The following is a 26,549-nucleotide window of genomic DNA, read 5'->3' as shown; positions in this document are numbered from 1 at the left end:
ATTGTAGAGATGTTCCCTTTGCTGCAACTAGAGGATAAGCATAGCCTTTCGAATGAAGAGGGTTGTCTCATTGTAGTAGATCTCGTTTGAGAATTGAGAAAGCTTTGTATTTGGATATATTGAAAGTTATGAGAGTGGGGTATTCCAAAGCGCTCTCTGCATTCCTCAAAGGAGGACGGGGCATTTTGGCCTCTGAGATGGATAAATCTGGTAATTCCGCGAGATCGCCATGTGTCTGCCATAGTGCGTTCGGTTCCCGGGATAAATGCCGGGTGGCCCCAGATTGGGGTCAGCGGAGATGGGTGAGAAGACAGGTTGTGGCTAGCTGACGCTCTGTCCCATAGGCGGATTGTAAAATTTACCGTGGGTATAAGGTATGCCGAGGGTGGTCTGCAGGATCTAGGGAGCCACAAGAAATAATCTAGTTGGCTTCCCTGAAGTAGGGCATTTTCTATATCCACCCATTTCTTAGTGCCTTGTGGTGAGTGCCAGGATATAATATGATTAAGTTGACATGCTACGTAGTATGCGTATAGATTAGGGTATCCCAGTCCCCCCAGAGCGGCCTGTTTGGTTAAAATCGAGCGCCGTATTCTTGGTTTACGATTGGCCCAGACGAATTTATGACACATTTTTTGGAGAGAGGTAAAGGTTGAGCGCGGTACCGAGATTGGAATTGTTTGGAATAAGTATAGAATGCGAGGGAGTAGGTTCATTTTGAGGGTGTTTATTCTGCCAATCCATGAAATGTATAGTCGGTTCCATTTAATCATGTCTTGTGTAAGTACCTTAATAATGGGGTCAAAGTTGGCCTTGTAGAGAGCGGAGTAAGTTTTGGTAATGTTTATTCCGAGATATTTAATGGATTGTGGTCTCCAGAGGAAGGGGAAGGATGAGGTGAGGGAAGCATATGTTTGGGGTGGGATGTTAAACGCCATCGCTTCAGATTTGGTGTGGTTAACTCTATAGCCTGAGAGGGAACCATATAGACTGAGTTCTGATTGGAGGTTGGGAAGAGATATCAGCGGGTTTGAAAGGGTTAAGAGGACGTCGTCCGCAAAAAGCGATATCTTGTACGAATTATGTCCGATAGTGATACCTCCTATGTCGGTGTTAGCACGGATACGAGCTGCAAGGGGCTCGATACACAGGGCGAAGATCAGGGGTGAAAGGGGGCAGCCTTGGCGTGTGCCATTTTTCAACTGAAACCGTGAGGAGTTTAGACCGTTAGTCGCTACTGTCGATGAGGGCTGTGAGTAGAGGGCTTTAATGGCCGTGAGAAAGTGACCTTGAAGGCCAAAGGTGGAGAGCGTCGCAAATAGAAAGGGCCAGGAGATACGGTCAAACGCCTTTTCGGCGTCGAGTGCTAAGGCGACTGCTGGAATTTTGGAAGAGGTGATGTGGTGTATCAGGTTGATAGTACGCCTAGTATTATCAGATGCCTGTCTACCCGGGATGAATCCTACTTGATCTGGGTCTATCAGTGAGGCCCTGTCTACATTTTATGGATGTCAGCTGGGAACTTTCTTATGTGGAGATTGTTTTTTATATTAGCCTAGATCCAGTATTAGCGTCATCTGGTGGTGAAGTCATCTGTACTTTATACATTATTGTAGGATGTGTCATCCGAGGGAAAGATTCCCACCATCCTAAACTGGTCACACTCTAAAATGATCTCTTTTTAAAGGAAACCTCACCAATTACAGATCTGGTGGATATTTCCCTTCTGAATGCTATGTTTTGACCAAGCTCGAGCCTTTATCAAGTTTCTGTTGTCACAAGGAATTAGAAGGCAACGGACAGCACAAGTAAGCCGTTTAATAGGGTTGATAAATTTAGGTTACGGTATAGTGGTGTCGACCAGGTCTACGTCGACAGTCACTAGATAGATGACTAATGGGCGACATGTGAAAATGGTAGACATTGCCATAAGGTCGACAGACACTTTTTAGACGGTGTCCATGTCGACGGACACCATAAAAAAAAACTAAAAATACAATATAATTGTACAGAGAAATGAAAAAACTGGAAAGGAAATACCCCTTTCACACCGCACTTGTTAAACGGTATATTGCCGTTTTTTTTTCCATTTGAAAACGTTTAAGGCTGCAGTGGGAAAGCACCAGAGTTCATTTACCGGTTAAAGATAACCGGTATTTCCAAACATTTAAAAAGCAGAGTCCTACACGCTTCAGAGCCGTTTTTTTATGCAGTGAGAATGGCTCTGAAACGGTATTTAGTAAAATCAACAGATTACAGACCTGTGATAGGCTGTCCCCTGCATTCTGCCTCGAAATGTGTTCAGGGGATTAAATGGGTTGACTGATGTGAATGGTACTTAAAAACGGTATTTAAAACGGTAATCTACTGCAATGTGCTGGCTCAGACCCGTTTTTGAAACGTTTTGGCAGTGTGAAAGCGGTGTAAAATTGCTTTATGCCCAGACTTCCAGAATAGAAGACAAAACCATTAATCCAGCACACATACAAATTACCCCTCTTGTTGAAATGGAATTACAGGTTTACATAGTTTTAGCCTATGGACCAATTGTATTTAGGGAAAAAAATAAAAAGGAAACCACACTAATATATTGACTTTGCAGAAAGGGAATGTACATATATCCATTAATTATCAGCTGTCCATAAATAAAAACAGCAGAACAGACGTAGTAATTAATATTTATAAGAATAAAGACTAGAATGGCTGCATTTATTTCTTTCCTATAAGGCAGGGGTCCTCAAACTTTTTTAATCGGGGGCCAGTTCACTGTCCCTGAGACTGTCGGAGGGCCGGACTTGGGTGTGTATGGCCATTTTTTTCAAACAGAAAGGCGAACGCAGGAGGGTTGTATCGAATCAAATTATATATATATATATATATATATATATATATATATATATATATATATATATATATATATATATATATATATATATATATATATATATATATATATATATATATATATATATATATATATATATATATATATATATATATATATATATATATATATACACATACACTGCGCTGCATGCACTGTACATCCCCCGCCCCTGTCTGTTGTGGTGGCTGCCATTGTACAATTGTACACAGTAACGGCAGCCACCAAAACAGACAGGGGCGGGGGATGTACAGTGCATGCTGCGCAGTGTACATTATATATATATATATATATATATATATATATATATATATATATATATATATATCATTTTAAATATGTTAGTATAAAAAAAAACGCACCTCTAACAATAAGAACACAGTCAAGAGTAGACTGTGTGTGGACTGGGACACAGTCAGTATCTGCTCAGTCAGTGCCACTGCTCCCTCCGTGCTGCCTTCTTGTCCGGCTCCTCTCTCCGGATTCTGTAAGCTACTCTCCTCTGTGCAGCCGCAGCGTGTGATGTTATGACGTCACACGCATAGGAGAAGCTTATGCAGGGAGACGGGACGGACCGGCAGACACTGTAGCTTCCCCTGACGTCCCAGGCCACTCCCCCACCCGTCCATTGGCCAGCCAGCCTGCCCATCCATCCTCCCGGCATGTGAGGCAAGTGAAAGTAATTGCCGCGCCAGCATTTGGGCAGTGGCACACCAGGCGGGCCGCATAAAAGTCCTCAGCGGGCCGCATCTGGCCCGCGGGCCGTAGTTTGAGGACCCCTGCTATAAGGAAACTAAATAATACCAATATACTCAGGATAACTGTTTCTGAAGTGTGTTGTATAGGGAAAGGTGATTCTGTAAAAATATTTCTTACCTACAACCATGAGGGTAAATTCAAATCCTTTCCTCACAGACTTGCGGTGAACTTGGTTGGGTAGATTGGCAAAGCCAACATATCCTGGCGTCTCTGGGTTTGAAAACTGAGCCTGCTGCACAAAAACAAAACAAAAAAAAAAAGGACTATTTAAATGGACATTACTCCAAAACTTTGGTTCTCAAGCTGTGGGGGCCAACCATCTCAACATGGGGTCACAACTCCATGTTGCTGCCCGTCAGGCTAAAAACTCCTCTGATCTCTCAGCCAGAGATCTAAAATTTAAAAAAATAATTTGAGTTGTATGTCAGACTCTTTGGATCACTGGATCTCAAAGGAGTCATCAGGCAGCTCAACTCCCACTCCAGTGCTCTGCCTCTCCTGTCCCACCCAGCAGCAGCTGCTGACACCACCACAAGAAGGTTGCACTCCTGGATCCCTCAGCTACAGTACATGCATATATCCCCAGGGGGCACATGGCTGGTAGGAAGGGTAGACCTGGTCCTGGTCCTTCGGAGTTGTAGGAAGACAACAGAAAAAGAAGAAGGGAAGACTGCAGTCAGACACAGAAGCCAGCTCCCAATAAGTAGGACTCTGATAAACCATTTGTAAGTAATTGCAGCATGGGGTGCATCCACCAGGAGGGGCAGTTATGTATATGGAAAGCAGCAGCAGGGGAGCATGAGACAGAAGGAGAGGTGTGTGTTTGTGAAGGGAGGAGTAGAAAACGCAACACATTACTACCCACTGTCTCCGTGTTGCAATAGCAGTCACCTCGCTTGTTTTGTGCCTCCATAAAGTTACCATGCATGCGTTCACTGCTGAACACACCTGTGGCTGCCATTCCGCGGTAACTAGCTGGGGTCCTGTCCCTGACCATGACAGGATGGGGATTTAGGGGTATTTACTCAGTCTTGGACAGAGGAGCTGGTTGGTATCTCTCTCTAAGGAGACTCGCAACGCTTCGTAAATAATCCCACTAGATTTTGGTAAACCGCTTAAACAGGTTTTTTTTTTTTTTTTTTTAAATGCAATTAGGAGATAACCAACCCCAAGGAAGATCACCATAGGAGACCACAGGTGCATGGAGACCCCCACCCAAAACAGAACAACCCATGGCATTATCTGTTCAACCACAGCATGAAAGTCCAAAGCACAATAGACAAAACCTTTGGCATGAAATACCGTGTGCCAAAAAAGTATTAGTAGGGTATACAATGTCTCGATTATCTGTCTCATCACTATGAGGCCTAATATTGTAAAGTTCCCCCCAGGAATTTGGGCATACCAGAAATGCCTTTCAGTCATCTGTACAAAGTCTACATTTCTAAATGTAGCAGTATAACTAGTGTTGCCAAAAAGCCTCAGAAATAGTCATACTTCTTTATGTTTCCATGTCTAGAGAAAAATAGTAACAAAGTTAATTTTTTTTTTTACCTTCGACATCTTGAGACTTGGAAAGAAACCTGTAAGGCACCAAAAGAAATGAAGAGTTAATACAGATCATAAACCCTAGTTATCATTTAGGATATGTAACTTCTTATTTTTGTTCGCTTTCAAAATGATTTGCTTTTGTTTTTTTCTATGACTCAGTGTGCATGCTTGATTATTCTTGGTAGGCTCTGCTGTTTCTGAAGTATGCGCATACATGCTTAGGACTGTCTTTGCAAATAGGGTGTCATTAAAGTGGAATTTCATGCCTCCTGTTTCCTCAGAATGTAATGCAAAGAATCCTTCAGCTAAATTGTACTGTACCTTCTGCTCATTGCCAGACACTCCCTGGCCCCTCCCACTGCAGAGATTTATGAAATACAAAACATTTGATCCTCAAATTGCATTTTGCTAGAATGTGGTTAAGGCATTGGTTCCAAAATGGTGAGCCAACCTGGGGTGTCTCAGGACATTTGCAGTGGTGCCCTGTGTAGTGGTCCAAAAGCAATGTAATAGACAAAACCAGAGCTAGTAAGAATATATAAACCAGAGCTAGTGGCTGCCTAATATAAAATACTTGGACAAACAGAAGAGAAGGCTGTATGCCACCACATAACGGACCCAAAGGATGACCTAGAAACTTAATTTACATAATTTAATATTTTCTTTCTAAATTTCTCAGTCAGAAACATTTGGCCAAAGCATGCCGTGAACAAAAACCCAGTTCGATACTCAACCAGTGAATTCAAGTATATTAGGCATCACCACACATGCAGTCTATCCAATCTTACAACATCTCCCATGTGGGTAGCACGAATAGTGTAATCTTTCTCATTACTGCCTCACAGCACTGAGGTCATGGGTTCAACCATGGGCCAAAATGTTTGGCGTTTGTATATCCTCCCCCCCCCCCCCCCCCATGCTTTCCTCTGGGTAATCCGGTTTCCTCCCATAATCCCAAAAATATACTAGTAGGTTAACTGACTCACAACAATATTACCTTAGCGCACGTGTGTGTATACACACACACACACATACAAACAACCGTGATAGGGAATATAGGGGGTGATTCTTGTTTGTTTGTTTGCTTGCAAAAGCAAACTCCTTCTTTAATGGACAAAACCATGTGCACTGCAGGTGGGGCTTATGTAACATGTGTTAACCAACCAGAATCAGGCTCATAGTGCGTAAGCTCCATTGGGGCAATGACTGACATAAATGGCCAAATATTCCCTATAATACGCTGCAGAATGTGTGTGTGCTATATAAATAAGGACTAATTTCACATGCCCAACACTGCCATTACCTTCTGTAAAGTTAGCCCAGCTCCTCACTGGAAGCGACATGTCAGCTCCCACTGAGTAGTATTATTCCATGTGGCTCATTTAGAGAAAATGAAAAAGTTTTGCGCTAACTAATTTCCCCTGAAAGGCAGGAGGGTCAGACGTTTTATCATCATGACAGGATATATTTAGTCATTGCCGTTTGTCAAAGTCGCTGATGAGCTACAACTTTGATTGATGGCTAACCTTGACACTCCAGCTGTTGTTGAACTACACATCCCAGCATACCCTGCATCAGTTTTGGCATGGCCAAATAGCAAAACTGTAGCAGGGCATGCTGGGATGTGTAGTTCAACAACAGCTGGAGTGTCAAGGTTAGCCATGACTGGTTTAAAGCAACAGAATTCACGGCTAGAACAGGCTGGTTTAGCATTGATTTCTGGTGCTCAGTGAAAGCCAATAACAAACCATGCAATACTAAAGCCAGCCGTAAGTTTCTCAATTTTTTAAGTCCAAATAATTCAAACATAATTCTGCTCCATCCTCCGATTTTCTACTTGAGGAATAGTCTTTAAATGAGAAGTCCTGAACAATGCCGCATTTTCATCACCAAATTGCAATTTCTTCATCCCTGGATTAGACTGCCCCTATGAACAGCACTACTGTTCCATCACAACTGTGATCAATGACACTAGTTTTTCCTCCCCGCCACTTCCTCCTTCCTGGGTTTATCCACCCTCCGGCCACCAGTGCATTACTCCCTATTTGTCTGTAATAGAGATGGATATTGGAAACAGATGGTTGGTAATCACTGATGTTCCAGATCCTGAATAAACTAATTCTCCATCAAATACTGGCTTTGTCACAGTTGCGAACAGTGGCGGCTCCAGAGGAGGGGCTGCAGCACAGTTCAAAGTTCTAACAGGGGAGCCACACCCACTGCCACCGAGTCAGTTGGAAATAGCAGTGGGTGTGGCACACCTGAATTTTGAACAGTAATGCAGCCCTGCCACTGGTTCTGAGACGGTGCACATCTGATGGCGGCGGTCTTGCATTCAGATGCGCACAAAAAAAAAACATGACAGCTGCACAGCTCACCCCGTCCTCTACTACACATGAGCACAGTTCAACACAACAACTGGTTACCGTGCAAAGGAAATATGTCTACACATGGCAAGTTTCAGAGATGTTTTTTGTGATGACCATCCTAAAACTGTTTAAAGATTGTGTAAAGCTGGGTACACATATGTACATATTTCCTTTTTCTTGCGACCGTTCGATCGACCGAATACACGTTCGGCCGTCCAAAACATACGACCGTTCTGCGCGTACACATATGTACAATTTTACTTGCGACGTCCGATGTACTCCCGTCCAAACAATCGCAAGAAGAAGTATATGAGAGACCCTGTAACCCTTTGCCTGCTGTTTTAACTAATGTGTGTTTAATTCCTCACTGCTCAACACTTTAGATGCATCACTTTAAGACATTAATTAATGTTGAAGTTTTAATAGTGTGTTATGGTGCCCTAAAAAGAGCTTCCAGCACACTCTATTAAAACTTCAACATTGATTAATGTCTTAAAGTGATGCCTCTAAAGTGTTGAGCAGTGAGGCATTAAACACACATTAGTTAAAACAGCAGGCAAAGGGTTACAGGGTCTCTCATAATGCAGCATACCACCGTGCTTTGTCAAACTGTCAAGCATATCGATCGAACGTGCGTACACACTTCACTTTTGTTCCGATATGGAGCCGTCCTGTCGGATGAAATATTAAGCAGCAAAGAACCTTCGACCGACCGACCAAGAGCGTTTTTGGCCGTTTATCGGTCGCACAGCAGCAATTGGGACAGCGTACACACCTATACAATCGAACGGCCGTTTGCCCCCAGATTGGAAGAACGGCCCGACGATTGTATATATGTGTACCCAGCTTAACTTGACTCGTGTACGTTACTCCTTTATAAAATGATACAACTAAATAAGGAACAGTCAGATGCAGTTTACAGAAAATAGCAAAGGTCAGATATGAAGCAGATGCTACTTTATATTTTTTTTGGCAAAAGAAGAAATGTCAGAATTTTTGTTTAAGGGACCCCATTTTCTACAGACTACAATATGCTAAACTATGCTCAGGAATTTCAGGCCAATGAAAGAAAAAAAAAACACACACACACACACACACACACACACACACACACACACACACACACACACACACGACTAGATGGGGCTAGGGAAGGCCATTTATCTTTCAGGCAGTATTATGCACTTGGGCTATGAAAGAACACATTTTAAAATTATTTTGTGCTGTAAAGACAATTGGATAAATTTACTAAAGCTTCTAAAAAGAGGTGATGTTGCCTATAGCAACAATGCAGATTCAACTTAAATTTCTTGTTAAACCTACCCATAATGCACAAATTCTCAATCTTAGACCTCAGGACCCCAAACAGTGCATGTTTTCCAGTTCTTCTTGCATAATTGAAAGGAAAAAATAGATAGCCCCACCAGTGAGTAAGGACTTAGGGCGGGATGTACTAAACGGAAAATGCGGTAAAAACCCATCAACGCATTGTAGGGTATCGCCACCCCTGGGTGGCGATACCGTATAGAAACCTATGGGCTTCTATCGCCGCCCGCACGCCCCCCCCCCCCCCGTCCTCCATTGTCTCCTCCTCCCCCAGCAGGTGTCACAGCCGGGAGGACATCCAGCAGCAGGGGGAAGGAGGAGACGCAGGGGGACACTGCCAGCCGCCAGGATGTGACGGAGACCCCATCACAGGTATCGCGGGGGTCTCCGTCACCGCAACCCGAGCCTAGCCGCATAGGTTAGTACATATGCGGCAGCATCGCTGCGGCTGGCAGGCGAAGGGTGGTGATGTATATTAATACATCCCGCCCTTAGGGTTCTGAGAAGTTACTTAAAAGCTTAATGTGCCTACACACTACAGAAATCGCGATCCGATGTGCACTCCTGCATACCTTTTGATCTTAAGGTGCCCATACACTGAGGCGATTTTGTCCGATTGCGATCAATCGGCCCGTCAAAATCGGACAAATCGCCTCTCCGTAACATGCAGTCGGGTCCGATGCGCATCGGACCCGACCAGTTGTTCGGACCAGCTGGCCGTCCGATCACCCATTCTGGGACCTCCCTCCAGGCAGCCGGGAAGCAGTCCCTGCAGTGTATGGGCATGCGATCCATCACAACGAATCGCATGCGTCCCTGCTGCCGTAAGGGCATCCGAACACGGCTGTGAGACGTCACAGCAGTGCATGGGCACCTTTACCTGCTGCAGGGAAGATCAGAAGATGCAGGTGTTCAGGTGCGTTTGTGCTCTCGGGCATTTGGTCAAGTGTGTGTGTGTGTTCTTTATCAAAATTTACTCTTTGCACAAAATCTTTTGGCCAGGACCAATGGGGAGTTCAAGGGAGATCTTAAGATCACAGATCTTTCTAGTGTGTGGTCGGGATGCAGTCAAAATCCCGACATATAATTTACAGGTGAAATAGTCAACATGACTTTCGGTCGACATGGGTTTTTTCACTGTTTTTTGACCCGACATGAGCTGACAGGAGGTATTTCATGCCCTACCATCCACTAGGGCATGGTGGGAGAATAAAATAGTGTGCCAAGCGCAGCAATGCACCATGCCCGAAGCATCGTGAGCGAAGCGAGCGATCCGAGGGTCTGCGGTTCACTTCCAACTGTGTCCATGTCGACATTCGGGTAAAAAAAAAAAACCATGTCGACCTCGCAACCTGTCGACTTTTTCACCTGTACATTCTATATGTCAGGATTTTGACCCTGTCGGGATTTCATACCGAATCCGTGTTAAGCCTTTAGGCTCTTAATAAGGCTGAAAAATCACCAAGAAGCTACCAACTGGCCAAGATAGAATTTAGAGGTCAATGAGGAACAGTGCCTGACTCTACCTTCCACAAAGTGTAATGCCTTGGGGCCCCGTGGCTGTAAGGAGTCCTGCAATATGCTGAACTCTGATATGGTAATTCAGCAATGTGCGCGCAGACTAAAGCCATGTACACACAGGGTGATTTTTACTGCATCGTCAAAATAGTGGGCAATACCGATGCACTGCATCTTTATTGCCGGGCCAAATAGACAGTGCAAGCAAGAATATTTTCACTAGACTTCACCTGCACTGAGTATTTGGCCAGGGCTGGGGAAGGCAGGATGTAGTTAGTCTAATCCGAGTGCCTGTGTACACCACTTAAAACAAGATCATTAAACAGGACTTGAGATAGTTTTAGTCACTTTACTAAACTTGTTCTATATGGGAAATCAGCATGGAAAAAACCCAGAATATCTCCCCATCAATTTAGAGTTGATCAAGCACGAGAAACCAAACTGAATCACCCCCACACTGTGTTGGGGGGTCACTGATCAATATCGTTCAGTGATGTCACCGGGACCTGCTGAACATGTGGGTCATTTGATTATATAGCCAAATTTACCTGCATGTTCAGCAGACATCAATGGTTGTTAATGATGTACACACTAGACAATATTATGAAAGATATAAGTCAGAAGGCTCTTTCTGAGCAATATTCTCTAGTGTGTACGGGGCTTTTTACTTCTTGGGTACAGCACTTTAGACCCATACACACTACTAGGTGATATTGTGGACAATATCATCGCCTAGTGCAGAGCTGGCCAAACCGGTCCTCGAGATCTACCAATGGTCCACGTTTTCTAAATCACCTAGCTGGCGCACAGCTATAGCAGTGTTCCCGACCCCGTTTAAGCATGTGCGGACAAGGAAGGTCATTGTGTCTGTCTGAAAAGTGATAAAGTGGAGAGTGATAAACCAATCCACCCGTCATTTTCAAACCACCTGTGATGTGACAATTAGGAGATGATTAGCTGGTACTTGATCACTTTTCTAGCTCTGTACATCTGGCCCACAAGGAGAAAAACGGTTACAATATGTGACGGTGTAAAAAGCCATATTGTATACAAAAGACCATTTCCTGGGATCTAGAGCAATGCTAGAGGCCCCTGAAATGTGATCGCTCTCACAAAGCTACACAGGAAGGAAGTCGGAATAGGAGAGAGATAGCTCACCTCACAGACACCAAATGCTGTTTCCTGTGTATCACAAACCTCAAGATCACTGACACAGACCTTCTGTTCCCAGACTACAACGGCTATACAAATCACAGACAGCAGATCTAGTTTGTTTAGTGTGGCAGAACATTGTAGGACTACCCAACATGAACATATGATCTGTATCAGAACTGGCACTTCCTGGTACATAGAAGACGCATGAAGGGTACAGAATTCATTTCCTGCAGCAAACAACAGGGATCTGGTATGACTAGACGTGGACTGAAACAAAGGGACATTATTTCACCCTGGTAATAAAATAGGTATATACAAGTCTGTGCTGCTTTTGAAACAATTTCCCATCAGGTAATCCTTTTCATTGTCCATTACACAAGGGTATACACAATGGTGTAGGCTCATAAACCAGTCGGGCAACTCTCACAGCCAGCAGGAACTTTTATGGTGCCAGAGAAGATGGACATCATTACCCAGACAGAAAATACTCAAAACAAAAAAACAAACAAACTTGGGCATAAGGAAATGTTGATAATGATTAACCCCATGATCCCCATTTAGGGGTGATGATTACTCAGCTAGGGATATGTACAGCTTTGCCAATACAAGTATAACCAAACTGCACAGACTGGTGCACAACGCGAAGGTGTATACATTCAGAATGCCAACATTCAATAGATCAACAATTACATATTGCAGACAGCTGGTGTTAGGATTAGCAATACTCACGGCCGCTGTGAACATTTACATGCTAGACATTCACAATGTTGACATGTAGACTTCCCATCCATGTCGGCAATCACCTTGCACATGAATGTAATTGACCACCACTTTTACTAATGCACCCCTTCCGGATGCCGGGTGACTGCCCGACAGTCGGGATTCCAAGGGTCAGTACACCGACAACAGAATGCAGACTGTTTAAATGCCCGACAGTCAGGATACCGACTAACAGGAGCTATTCTCCCTTGTGGGGGTCCACAACCCCCATAGAGGGAGAATAGAACCTGTGGTGAGCAAAGTGAGCCACCAGCGTGGCAAGCCCGCAGGGGGATTCTTTGAGCTGGGCCACCTGGCGGAACACCGGCAGTCGGGATTCCGATGTTGGGATACTGACCGCCGTTATCCCAATTGTCTGACCGCCATAACACACCCCCTCCTTCCCCCTAGCCAGGTTCTATGCCATGCACCGGCTTCCTCCTCGTGCTCATCATTGTCTCTCAACTTTATGCAAATCTTAAAAAGGTGGATTATGATTGGTCCTCATGCTCCCAGCGAGTATTTAAAGGCAGCTTAATTAAAACTATTTACATAGGTGGCAAAGACATGGGGCAGCTTTAGAAATTCATATTATTACATTTCATTTATAAGGTGCAAAAAGTGGTTCGCAGCGCCGTGCACAGAGCACATATTAGAATCACCCACAAGAACACACACACATTACGGGTATGTAATTGGATATCAGAGTGGTTTCCACGAATGACCTGACAACATTCAAAAGTCAACATTTTTGGGATACGGTCGTATTGTCGACCCGAATTAGATTTACAGTCATTATTACAGGACTTTCATCGGGCTGCTCCCATCCTATGGAATGCCCTTCCATGCACAATTAGACTCTCCGCTAGCCTCCAAACTTTCAAGTGTTCCCTGAAAACTCATCTCTTCAGGCAAGCCTATCATATTTAAGTTCCACACACATAACCCTCTGAGGCACTTATGTATTATATAGCTTCCCTTCTGGACTTGTAACTTGTTGGGACTGCTATGCTATTACTGATGCCTGTCCTTGTGTTTCCCTCCTATATACCTAATAGATTGTAAGCTTGCAGCAGGGCCCTCTAACTTCCAAGTCTGTCTGTTACCCAGTTTGTTTTATCACTGTCTACTATTGTAAAGCGCAACAGAATCTGCTGCGCTATATAAGAAACTGCAAAATAAAAATAAAATTAGGTCGACAGGCAACAAGGTCGACCATCTCTGGTCGCTGATAAAAAGGAGACACTGAGCAATATATTGCTCAGCAATATATCGCCCCTGTGTGTACACAGCTTAACACATTACCTCCTTGTCAACAAATCCAGCGATTACACATTACTCATATCATCTTTATATGTCTAGTGTCCGTGAGTCTCTGAACACTGCCATCTGCTGGCAGAGAGTGAAACTACATCTCTTTCTCACACATGCACAAACACAGAAGGTAGCAGACTAGCTTTCAAAGCTTTCGCTTTGAGCGGGCTTACTAGTTCATGGCTATTTACATGGGTAGAAGGGATTCAACAGTTTTTTTTGCCAGAAGCTGTCCGTGCTGGGCACCCAATTGAGTAATTCAATTGGTTCTCCATTCAGACACGAACAGCAGCTGGTTGCTGGCACTTTTGGACACCCATCAGTTCAGTCCCATTACACGGCTAAACCCAGTTTGTCTACATTCAACATGTGGAGAAAAAAAACAAAAACATTTCAATATTGCAGCCCAAACTACTGTCATTTTAGAAAATAGTTTGAATCGCCCCCAGTATTTTCATAATTTGCCTTGTTCCTGGTAAGTCCACAAAAGTAACAGTACATCTATAGATGATAAGGTAGTTAGTTTGGCAATACTCTGTGCCCTTTAGATGTATAACATAATGTCTCACACATGCACTGAATAAAAACTAGAATCAGGAACACAGATGGCAGGTTTGGAATGTTGTGCTAGGTTCCGTCTAATTATCTGCCACACAGATACTTTTCAATGTTCCATCTGTTGGAAGCAAATGCAATTACATTACAATATTTTGGACTATATACTGTTGCATAAAACATTACTGCTGGTAATTTAAGGGCACATTGCGCTACAAGGTACCAAGCAATGCCGAAAACAAGACATACAAATATTTCCACAAAACAAAAAGCAGAAATGGATACAAAGGCTAGGAAAGGGTTCTCCATCTTCTGGCCTCTTTAAAGGCTTCAGATTACTTTGTTAAATAACCAAGGTGCCATAACATACCCTGATAATTTGGTAATTAACCATAATAATCATAGATTTGTTTTTATAAGGGCATTGCCGGACTGGTTGAATCAGTTGAGACAAGTCTCAGAAACTAATGGGGCATACATACGGGGCGATTTCAGCCCCATGTCTAAGCAATCTGACTAGATTGCTTAGCAATGGAGCACTGATCACTCTATGTATGCCCTGCAGCGATCGCGATGTGCGGTCCCTGGCTTTCCTGCTAGTCGCAGGACTTTGCCTATTAAAAATAGGCAAAGCCCAGCAATATCGCTCAGCACACAGAATTTCGGGGTGCATCAGGATGTGAGCATCACGATCGTGCTTAGGCCTGTCACCCCGTGTATACACGGCTTAAGATTATTTTATGTTAGCGGACCTCTACCAAAGATATATTTATATATAAAGAGGTGCAGTGAGATCGGCACTCGCCCTAATAATTCAAAGTGCTCTGGTTCCTTCTGCAACAACATAAGCAGACATCAGCACAGAGACAGCTAGAAATCTCAAAAATGTGTAATACAGGTTGACATTTTGGTGGGGTCTGTCAAGGAGGAAAAAAACCTTTTCACCATGACTAAGGGGTCTGTGTACCCCCAAAACTTAGACCTGTATTGAATACATTTTTGAAGTTTCTGTAGTTCACAAACCACACCATTGCTATTACTATATTGAAGGAAGGCTTTACTATAAAAACTAGAAAGTGGCATGTGCTAAAAAGGGACACACTGTCATTCCTCAGGGCTTGGTATGTGGCTAGGGAGGGTCACCAAGCTGTATGTGCCCTGCATTCGCCGTCCATGGCTCTCATTCATACACAGGATGCCGGTCACTGGGAGCAATGCTAGGCTTGGCTCCAGGGAGATAGATTATATATATATATATATATATATATATATATATATAATCTATGTCCTCCAGAAGTGGTCCTCTAATTTAGCCTAAGTAGGTCTTGGCACACGCCCTTATCCCATACACTCACTGTACAGACCAACCCTAGATAATGTGCAACTACAAATCCCAGCAAGCACATCCAGGAATCCTAGTTCCATTACATATAGAGGGCAGCTAGCCTCCCGAGTGCATATAACCGGTACAGATGTATACATGTAACGGGGAATCACCGTTGGAACGATCACATTCATCCTACACACATGCGGAACACAGAGCACGTTGCTGGCGATCCAGTGACATTACACATACAATGACAAGGAGAGAACAGATGACAGCGTCGGTGCTTCCATTACCTCCCGGTGCCGCCGCTGATCAGTCTACAGCTGAGAACTCACACAGCAGCCCGGGGGAATTCTCTCCGGCACAGCCGCTACAGCACGAACCTGCCAAGCCAATCAGTGCAGCGGAAACATTCACATGTAGGACAGCCAGCCAATGACGTGGTCCGTTTCACAGCCGTGGCGCTGGAAATGTACATTGCAGCCAATAGGAAAGTTAGTCTCGGAATATTAGCACGAGCCTCTGTACAAGGCACGCCCAGGTGTAGGGGGAGGGGCGGTGTGAACTGGAGGACACGCCCCCTGTGTTACAGCCAGTGTGACATGACTGAGTGAGGGAGGGGAGAAGGAAATGGATGCTCGCAGGAATGTGTATTACTAGGGCAGTAGTACAGGCAGGGAGGGTATTCTGTATATTACTCTGGTTGCGCATGATGCCATGATCTAGTTTCTGTTTGTGTTATATACTAGTAAGGGTAGACTGGGACAATCATGAGTGAGACACCTGTGGCTGCTGACTTCAAGCCTGAATTTCCGCTGGTTTTAATCAGCCACTGAACCAGTTTAAATGAATGTTGTGGTAAGCCTAAAGATACACACTATACCATATTTTCTAATACAGGGATGGGGAACCTTCGGTCCTCCAGATGTTTTTAAACTACACATCCCAGAATGCCCTGCAACAGTTTTAGCATGACCAAATAGCAAAACAGTACCAGGGCATGCTGGGATGTGTAGTTCAATAACAGTTGGAGGGACAAAGGTTCCCCATCCCAGTGCTCTAATAGCTATATAAAATCCAAATCCAGCAGCGGCTCCTTCAGTGAAGGCAGCAGCACCCACTCAGTTTGTTATAATGGTTACACAAATGCTGTGTGCAGCTGCAGCCCTGCGTCTTCCTTCTCATATTTCCCTACATGTGCTGCACATACATCGGGCCTTACCTATAGGCTGCTGTATGTCCCGTACCAGTGTCACTGCATAAAAACCAATACAAAATGCTATGGAAAGTCGTCCACCCCCTGGAAAACCGCTCAGACAGATAGATGAAAGTCGCTCAGTGTGTTTGCACTGAGCAATTTTCAGCGCAACGATTTTCCCTACCGTCGCTGTGCATACACGCTGGGCAAAATTGCTTAGTGTGTATGCGCCTTTAATTTCACTCTGTATTCAGTAGCAGCCTGTGATAGCTTTGTGTGGTTTCTGTTCCTATTTATTTGAATCTGAGGATGTAAAACCAGGCAGAAAAAGGAAAGTACCAAAGCTAAAAAAGGGGAACGACCAAAAGCTCTGGTGCTTAGGGCCTTATTCTAGTTCACTCTTGCAGCTTACCAAGCAGCTGTAGTGACGCCCCGGTGATCCCCCCCCCCCCCACCATTACATATCCCCTTGCATGTGTTATGATAACAGACAGGGTGGGCAAAGACATGATGTCAGCCGTCTGCACCCGGCACACTTCGTCCCGTCCGCATTTGCATGGGAACGCCCAGTGTTTTCATTGGGACTCCCATCAAACACTTGGCGCTCCCATGCCCCATCGCTGCCACCTTCCGCCCCCCCCAGTGTGAAGGCACCCACACAGAAGCCCAACATATGTACATATGCGTAGAGACTTACCGTAGGTCCCCCATGCGTACATGCAGGGAACCAGCATCAGGCTGTCAGAGAAGATGACCAAGAGCACACAGAGGCCAATCTGGGAAATTGGAATGAAGCTTTATAACCTGGGTCCAGGCCCCGTTAAGCCTCTGGGCCCCATAGCAATAGCATCCATTGCACCCACTATAGTTACACCCATTGGTCTGAGGTAAGCAAACCAGAGCCACAAATGTTACTGGGAAACTTACAGTATTGCTGGTAAACAAATAAAAAAAACAGAGCTGTGAGCCGTCAGTGAGGCTCTGAGTGGCCAGTGAGCTATGAGCTGCGAGAGCTGTGCCGGGAGAGCAGAGTTATGAGCCGGTGGGAGTAGTCCTTGACCCGTGACTGAGCAGCGGTTCCTGGAGCAAGATGGTTCTTCCAATCACTGACAAGTCAGTGATTGGAAAAGAAGAAGTGTATAACTCCAGGAGCCGTCGCACAATTTTAACAGCTCACAGGTCAGTCGGCTCATTTGGAAGATCTGGCTTTTTGAACCAGCTCAGCCGTGAGCTACCTATCTCTAAATTGAAACAATTCACACAGGACTGATGCACAGGGAAGGCTAGCTTTTAGGAAGTCCTCCCTGAGGTAGAGCCCGCTGTTGTGCAGCTTGCGGCAGATGTCAATGTATTAGCAGCAGGGGCTGACCTCTCCATCAAGGCCCAGGACTCCAGTCCCAGCAGACCCCGATGGTGGCTCTGCCCAGATCTACAGCCTTCTGCCTTGGTGTGTAACAGGAGATTGCAATTGAAACACTGTCCCGTGATGGCTGTACCCGACAGCACTAAGTGGAATCTCACCAAGGAGCATGACATGATGGTTGTGCCTTCATACTCACCTCGCATGGTTCCTACCTGCAGCAGCCAGGTGTGGAGAAGATAAAGCTTGGAGTAAGCACCTGTCCTGGGTGTTGTGCCGCTGTCCGCCATCTGAAGAGCCCACCTGCTGCATCGTAGCTAGGGGTATGGGTCATAGGGTCAACAAAGGTCAACATACATTAGGACATGTTGACCTAAGCCTGACCTAAGCTCTGTCAACCGTTAGTGGTGGACCTGATGTATTTGACCTTCATAGTGTTGACCTAGTGACTATGTCCCGTAGCTAGGGATGGCTATCAGTGCGGTTGCTCCCTTGGCACTTCCATATTGACTTATTACTAATGTTGTCGCTATTCCCCCTTTATATTAGCCCTCAGCATTGCAGACTAAAGTCCAGCAACAAACTGCAGGTAAAAACCTCTGGGCTCTGTGTGGCCCTCTCTGAGCCTGGGCCCGGAACAGTAGTACTGGCAGTACTCCCGCAGACATGAGCTACCCCAGTGGTTCCCAAACTGTGTGCCGTGGCACCCTCCGGGACACTTGCAGGGGTGATCCAGGACCAATTCAATTTATTTTATGTTCAATTTAATAATCCAGAGATGGTGGCTGCCAATCCTGTCCCTCACCACACAACTGAATCTAAGGCTGACATAGAAACACAATTTAGTTCATTAAATATTTCTAAATAAGTAACATGTGGCCTTGGGGTGCCATGAAAACATTTCTGATACACTAGGGAGCTGTGATTACAAAAAGCTTGGGAACCACGAGCTACCCAATTCAGTAGTCATTACTATGGTAGAATGTACTTATTTGTGTACCTGCACTGCCACCTACTGTATCACATGTGTATTACATGGTAGCTAATACTTGGCATTACTCAAAGGTATAGGTTGACCATTGAATGTCGACATGGCTTAGGTCGACCCATGAAACAGGTCGACAGGGTTGGAAGGTCGTCACAAGCATTAGGTCAGCAATGGGAAGGTCGACAGTGAAGAGGTCGACATTTATTTATTAGCAGTTTCTTATATAGTGCAGCAGATTCCGTTGCGCTTTACAATGGTAGACTGATAAAACAAACTGGGTAACAACAGACAGATGGAGGTAGGAGAGCCCTGCTGCAAGCTTACAATCTATAGGGACATAGGAGGGAAACACAAGGACAGGCACCAGTAACAGCATAGCAGTCCCAACACGTTACAGGTCCAGAAGGGAAGCTATATAATACATAAGTGCCTCAGCTTGCCTGAAGAGATGAGTTTTCAGGGAACGCGGGAAAGTTTGGAGGCTAGTGGAGAGTCTTATTGTGCGTGGAAGGGCATTCCATAGGGTGGGAGCAGCTGCCTGTAATAGTGAATAGCAGCTAGTGATCCGTGCAGAAGAGAGACGCAGATCTGGTGCAGAGCGGAGTGGTTCGGATGGTAGATATTTTGTGATTAGTAGAGGGTACTTGTGTATTATCAGGGCGCCCGATTTAATGTAAATTGTATACGATATCGTATACAATTTATAGGCCGATTTGTGGCGATTCGATCCGCGGCCCCTTTTCGCCCATTTCCTGCCGATTTGCATGCTATTCCATCATTGCACACCCCCAGGTACTTGTTTCCTAGTACGGCGCCCATCGCATACCATGGCATAACATATGCGATGGTATGCGAAGTGATCTTCCGGAAAATGCCCCTGATTGTACAATTAAATATCGCATAGCATTGCATGCCAGCAAGTGGCATGCGATGCGATTTGATTTTTAATTGTACAAGCACCCTGATTGGTGCTTACAATGTTAAATGCACCCCCATTGTCAACGCCACCCCCACTATCAACACCAACCCGAAGCGTGGCGAGAGCAGCGAGCCCGCGAGGGGCAGCGGTACGCGTCCTCCGACCTTTTCATACCCCAACTATCCACGGCAGCGTGGAGTTGATTTTAGATAGTGTGGCGAGCCCCGCGAGGGGACGCGGATTACTTTACATGTATTCCGCGTCCCCTGCACTCGCCATGCTTCGGGCTGGTGGCTCGCTGCGCTCGCCACACTATCTACAATCAACTCCACGCCGGCGTGGATAGTGGGGATATGAAAAGGTCGGAGGACGCGTACCGCCGCCCCTCGCTGCCTCGCTGTGCTCGCCACGCTTCGGGTTGGCATTGATAGTGGGGGTGGCGTTCACAATGGGGGTCCATTTAACATTGTAAGCACCCATCAGGGTGCTTGTACAATTAAAACTCAAATCGCATCGCATGCATCACATAGCATTGCATGCCGCTATATTGCAGGCGATGCAATGCACTATGATGGAAATCGGGGGGGGGGGGGGGGGGGGTTGCAAGGTGTGCAATGATGGAATAGCATGCAAATCGGCCGGAAAATGCAAAAAAAGGCCGAAAATCAGCCAAAAATCGGCCGCAAAATCGCATCCGATTTTTGCATGCGATTTGCAGCCGATTTTCAGACGATTTCGCGGGCGCTCTGATAATACACAAGTACCATAAAGAATATGCTGGTGCAGAATGGTTAATAGCTTTCTCTGTGAGTAGAAGTGTTTTATATTGAATACGGTAAGATACAGGCAACCAATGGAGGGACTGGCAAAGCGGATCAGCACACGATGAGCGTCTTGCTAGGAAGATCAGCCTCGCAGCAGCATTTAAAATGGATTGCAGTGGCAAGAGTCTATTCTTGGGAAGACCAGTTAGGAAACCATTGCAATAGTCAATGCGTGATATAGTGAGTGCATGGATAAAAGATTTAGTAGTGTCTTGTGTGAGATAGGGTCGTATATGTTTTTTAGATGCATGGACACAGCAACACATGCTGACCATCAACACCCACTAAGTCTCCTCTGACCCCAGAAACAAAATCAAAACAAAAGGGCTTACCTGGGTTCAGTGTGAATGGAGTTGACCCAGCAATATCCCAGGAAGCGGTGCAGTGGAAATGCGTCTCAACCCATGTATACCCCGGGTCGGACCCGGGAACAAATTCATAAGTCCGACCCGGGTCTCTAGGGGAAAAGGGGCATAAGTGATATACTCTTTACTGGTACAACCTTACAACACACGGTAGCTCCTGTTCAGCATTATTCAGAATAGCAGGGCCTGATTAGTGGTTCCATGTGCCCTAGGCTAATACACAGCTAGCTCCCAATGTAATACTGTTAAACCCATGTGTATGGCTGCTCAGGGACTTGCCAGTCATACTGCCCATGTGCATGGGGCAGTATGGATGGTATAATGGTTAGCATTACTGCCTCACAGCACTGAGGTCATGGGTTCCATTCCCACCATGGCTCTAACTGTGCAGAGTTTGTATATTCTCCCCGTACTTGTGTGGGTTTCTTCCAGTTACTCCGGTTTCCTTCCACAGTCTAAAAATATACTGGTAGGTTAATTGGCTCCCAACAAATTAACCCTAGAATGAAGGTATGTGCATGTACATGTGGTAGGGAATATAGATTGTAAGCTCCACTGGGGCAGGGACTGATGTGAATGTTCGACTATTCTCTGTACAGCGCTGCAGAATATGTGTGTGCTATATAAGAAACTGTTAATAAATAAATATAATGTAAGGAAGGTTATACAAATAGCATGTCGTGATGGTGGTGGTGGAGGAATTTGGGAGTCCCCCTTGCTACGGTGAATAAATGCTGTACGCATGCACGCAGTGTCTATTCAGCTCCCGGAGTGCTGGCCATGATCCCCAGAGCAGAGAAAATGGGTGCGGCCTCACCGGAGTACCTTATACGTAGGCATCTTCTCCACGCCCCTATTTCCGGACCTGTGCCTTCTGTGCGCGCAAGTGCCCCTCCTCCACTTCTACCAATGCTGGGAGATATGGCTTGTGGTGTGGGAAGGAGACTGGCTTTAGGCTAACCAGCTGGCGCTGTAGCACAAAGTACATAAAGTAATGTTTCCATTAGTAAGTTATATTGGCACAGTCATCTGCCAGTCACCTTACAAACTTTCCCCCGACAGAACATCAGGACGGGTGATAGCTAACAAGCATGGAATAAATCATTAATTTTATTCCTCAGATGTCACCTGCACTGCGCCCCCCCCTCCCCCAGTCCTGGCATGCTAGGCATCAGCCTATTGGTTAATCATGCCCTGCTCTTTAGTCACTAGTGCAGTATAATTTACTTTGTAATATCTTGAGTGCCCACCATGCCACCTATTGGTACAAATTCATATTACATGGACCTGGAATGATCCCATTGTAATTGTTGTCAGTAGTTTGCCACATTGATATTTCTTTGGATTCATACTTACCATTGAATGTTTGTTACCTTGTGGAATACCACCCCTTTTGGGAGATGCAGAAGCATTACTAATTTAGTTGTGCTATTTTGTATTATTTTGCTGTTTATTTTATGCATAATGTCTTTTGATTTTCGTTTTCCTAGAATGATTCACTTATTGTTCCTGTATTTGGATCTTATTGGAAGGTTGTGATGTGCGACTTCCCTCCCTAAACTAGATTTCCCTGTAGGCTGGGGAAATTTCTCTTTCCTCGCTGACATCTTTTTGCACTGGTTACCTCCAGAGGGCAGTGGATGATGTCATCCACTCACTCACCTGCTCCGTCACCTCTTGGTTATAGCCCTGATCTCGACCTGGTCTCATGGAATGTGGGGGACCTTTTCACTTATTAGAGGAAGAGGGTCAACTCCTTTCTTAAACACAAATAGAGTTACTGCAGTGGACCCACTGTGGAGATGGAGACAACTGTATTTTAAGAGATACCGGATTGTATTTCTGCTCTTTTCTGACTAAACCAAGAGGAGTCGCTATTTTGTTAAACCGTACGTAAAAACATATTATAGGTTAATATTTGCCTAGTGGCAGCTTTATCCTTCTTAAGCTTAAGGCCCCTATACATTAGGCTGAATTGTACTAAGGTCAAGTCCGCCCCAACTTCCCCTGAGCTCCCCCGGCTGCTCCCCGTAAGATGCTATTTTTTTTACATGTGATAAATCTGATGGGATTTATCACATGTAACCTGGGGTGCTGCAGGCAGGGGGCGGGGTAGAAGCAGGAGGGCAGGATCCGGGGTAGCGTCAGGCAATGGGAGAATAGAAAAAACCTATTCCACTGATTAGATGAGCTCTCAGCCAATCAGCGACCACCCAGTCTTTTGAATAGTATTTTTTCTGTTCTCTCACCGCCTGGCTCTACCCCAGACCTCGCTTTCCAGTCTCCGCCCCCCACCTGTCTCTTCCCCGGACCCTGCTCTCTGGTTCCAGCCCACTGCACCAGGGCCCGCTCCCTGGACCTCCCTCCCTGCCACATTGACGGCTGCACATAAGATTTATCTTATGTGCAGACCGTCCGACCTCCGAGTCCGATCCGATGCGCACAGGACCGGGCATCGAATCAGATTCGATGTCATAAACTACGCAATTTGAGCCTATTTCACCCGATTTCTCGGCCCGATCTTCCGGAATCATGTGAAATCGTGCCCAAATCACGTAGTGTATGGGGGCCTTTACTATGCCAAATACGAGATACATGTTATTGAATTTATATGCCCCGAATAACCTGCCAAAATATTTGTCTGAACTATCTCACTTTTTAGCCCAACTGAATACCTCCGGGTGATTGTGGGTGGGGATTTAATACAGTTGCTGAACTTTGCTTGGATAAATCTCTCCTTTTAGCCTCACCCCACTCATTGCTACATTTTCATCCAGGAAGGGCTTTACTGATCTTGCATTTACCTAACCCCACTGTGTCCCGCTATGGGGGTGGGCAGTGGGTAGTTCCCCCGTCAGCAGGGTCGCCAATAGGGGGGTGCTGTGGGTACAGCTGTCCCGGGCCCCACACTCTGGCAAACCCCCCCCCCCCCCCCAACTTCCTCCGCTGTCTGCTGTGTACACTGTGCAGAACAAAGCAGGTCCCGGAGTGCAGGCTTCTTCAACCCAGGTTACCGGTGGCCAATTAAAATGCTGCACAGGCTTTTGAGCCTATCAGAGCTCGCATACTGGCAGACAATCAGAGCAGATGCCAGTACACGAGCTCTAATTGGCTCACCAGCCGGTGCTGCATTTTAATTGGCCGCCGGCATCCTGAGTTGAAGAAGTCTGCGCTCTGGGCTGCAGCTGAACGGAAGAGGAGATGGGGAAGCAGGTAAGCCAATTGAGGAGGGCGGGTCCCGGACTGGAAATGAGTCCCGGGTCCCAAAATTCCTGATGGCAGTCCTGCCCGTCAGTGCGGGGAATAGACGCTGTGCACATGCGCAGAGAATCTGTTCAGAAAGACAGTGGTGCTGGGGGCATGACTAGCAGCTCACATTAAAAACATTAAGATCAAAATGTAATTATGTGGCAAGGATATATAAAACCTCTAATTTGGTAGCTAGTGTCTACACCGGTAGGTTAATATGCTCCCAACAAATTAACCCTAGATTTTTTTTTTTTGTGTGTGTGCGCATGTACATGTGGAAGGGAATATAGATTGTAAGCTCCACTGGGTCAGGGACTGATGTAAATGTTCAAATATTCTCTGTACAGCGCTGCGGAATATGTGTGCGCTATATAACAAACTGTTAATAAATAATGATTGATCCAGAGGGGAAAAAAAAATATTATATCTAATAATCCCCCACAAACCTCCACTACCTGGATAATACTCCTCTGTGCTGCTGAAACTAAGGGGCCAATGATTCAGCCCTGCTCGGTGAGCACTGAATTCTCCCTGTTTTCAATGGTGGGGGAGTGCGCATGTGCATAGTCTCTCATGCGCATGTGCATAGTCTCTCATGCGCATGTGCACACCCCCAGAGCGAACGCCTTCAGTGAGTTTTACACTCGCCAGTGTTCGCAAAATGAGATACAGGCAGGTACACCCAGCATGCCCATGCAAACACTGGGCGGATACCTGCAAATGCAGGCGTGGCCCTACCTGTTTGGAGCAGGTGGATGATGTCACATGATTTCAGTGCCCACCCCCATTTTGGCCATCACTGTGTCTGATAAAAGTAAGTCTAGGCTTACTTTTATCTGTGAAGAGAGGAAAAGAATCATTCGATAGTGAGGGACCATCGAATGATTTTTCCTCTGTGCGGTCGCAAGAGAGCAGATGTGTAAGCATACACATTCGCTTGCATCATGCCATGGGGATTCGAGTGGCAGCGCGAGGGGGGGGGGGGGCGTGCGTACGGCAGGGCGGCATTTACCTGCTCGATAGGCTTCGAAGATACGCGGACTAGCGAGCAGGTCTGAATTTCCCTCTATGTGCTCTCCAAACTTTTACTACAATGAACTTGTCGCAAAAGGAAATCTGAGTGGACCAAATGACTCCTTTATGTGCTAGAGGATGTCATAACAGAAAGTGAAAGCAATTTTTGCAGAGACACTGATCTGTTGCAAACTTGCTGGGTATGGAGAGAGGGGGCTGTGAAGATTGTGTGAGACACCTGTATAATCCATGGGTTATACGGCTGACAATTGAGTAGTAGTGTATGCAAGTCAGTTGCAGGAGTGATAACCAATAAACGTAAAATGTTCCTTCAATGGTCGGGATCAGAACGTCGTATCTTATGTGTTGTCTATCGCTTGTCAGCCCAACCTGCCGATCCATAGAAGCCTATACACACATACAGAGCTATGTTTAACACAGTGTGTGTATGAGTTGTAGAGACAGTTTTTGTGATTCCGGTGAGCGCAATTCAATGAAAAAATGGTGCAGCTAGCTCTGGCAAAAATAGAAGGTACACCACCTTCAGTAGTACAATTGGGCAAAAATGGAAATATTGCCGGAGTTCAGCGCAACCCTTTTCATTAAGATGTTTGCACAACCGTGTTGACAAACTTTAGGTTTGACCAAAATTTATTGATATATACATTAAAACATAAATGAATCAAGGGACAACATGTACTTCTAATGAGGACTTCACCTAGGTACCATGTAATTCATACAATTTCACAAATGAGCATGGAGGTCTTGATCTCACCAAAGTCAGAGGTTGCGGTGGGCTATGCTTCTGATTTGAAGGTCTGCGGCACCACTGCAGATGGCTTGCCTGGATCAAGATCCTTGATGGTAAAGTGCTGGTGCGTTGTTTGTAAAGTGTCCTGTGCCTTCTGTAAAGTGCAAAGTGTCCTTATTGCACTGATGAAGGGAAAGTGTCCGTAAAGCTGCAACGCGTTTCGGAGAAACATACAGTCTCCTTTTTCAAGCTGGATATGACACTTGTAAACCTGAGTCCGTTTTTGTACCCAGTGCAGGATGTCAGCTGGTTGGCATCTTCCAATGGATTCTCCGCGATTTTCGCGGGCCGGAAGTGCCACACG

General features: G+C 45.5%; 2 protein-coding genes across 8 annotated transcripts in view; one reads left to right on the top strand and one right to left on the bottom strand.

The window, feature by feature from the left end:
- Positions 1–18,294, bottom strand: part of SEPTIN2 (septin 2) — a 34,394-nt gene extending 16,100 nt beyond the window's left edge. The window contains exons 1-3 of one of the 3 annotated variants that reach the window (XM_083178194.1): positions 18,275–18,294; positions 5,198–5,226; positions 3,761–3,875 (exon numbers count right to left, since the gene is read on the bottom strand). In XM_083178194.1, coding sequence (XP_083034320.1) covers positions 3,761–3,875; positions 5,198–5,226; positions 18,275–18,281 — 151 coding nt within the window. In that variant the 5' untranslated portion in view covers positions 18,282–18,294. Of the gene's footprint in view, positions 1–3,760; positions 3,876–5,197; positions 5,227–15,810; positions 15,930–17,412; positions 17,434–18,274 lie in introns of those variants that run through there. The other 2 variants (XM_083178195.1, XM_083178196.1) reach the window with 2 other exon arrangements.
- LOC146064557 (uncharacterized) overlaps positions 16,128–26,549 on the top strand; it is a 35,011-nt gene continuing 24,589 nt past the window's right edge. For 2 of the 5 annotated variants that reach the window (XR_014471825.1, XM_083178198.1), the window contains exon 1: positions 17,350–17,602. Coding sequence is in view for 2 of the 5 variants with exons in the window: in XM_083178198.1 (XP_083034324.1) it covers positions 17,433–17,602 (170 nt within the window). In the remaining 3 variants the exon portion in view is untranslated. The other 3 variants (XM_083178199.1, XR_014471826.1, XR_014471827.1) reach the window with 3 other exon arrangements.

The sequence above is a fragment of the Crinia signifera genome, chromosome 3 (genome assembly GCF_055691185.1).
Source record: "Crinia signifera chromosome 3, ASM5569118v1, whole genome shotgun sequence".
NCBI classification, from domain to species: domain Eukaryota; kingdom Metazoa; phylum Chordata; class Amphibia; order Anura; family Myobatrachidae; genus Crinia; species Crinia signifera.
This window is presented reverse-complemented; position numbering and strand designations above follow the sequence as displayed.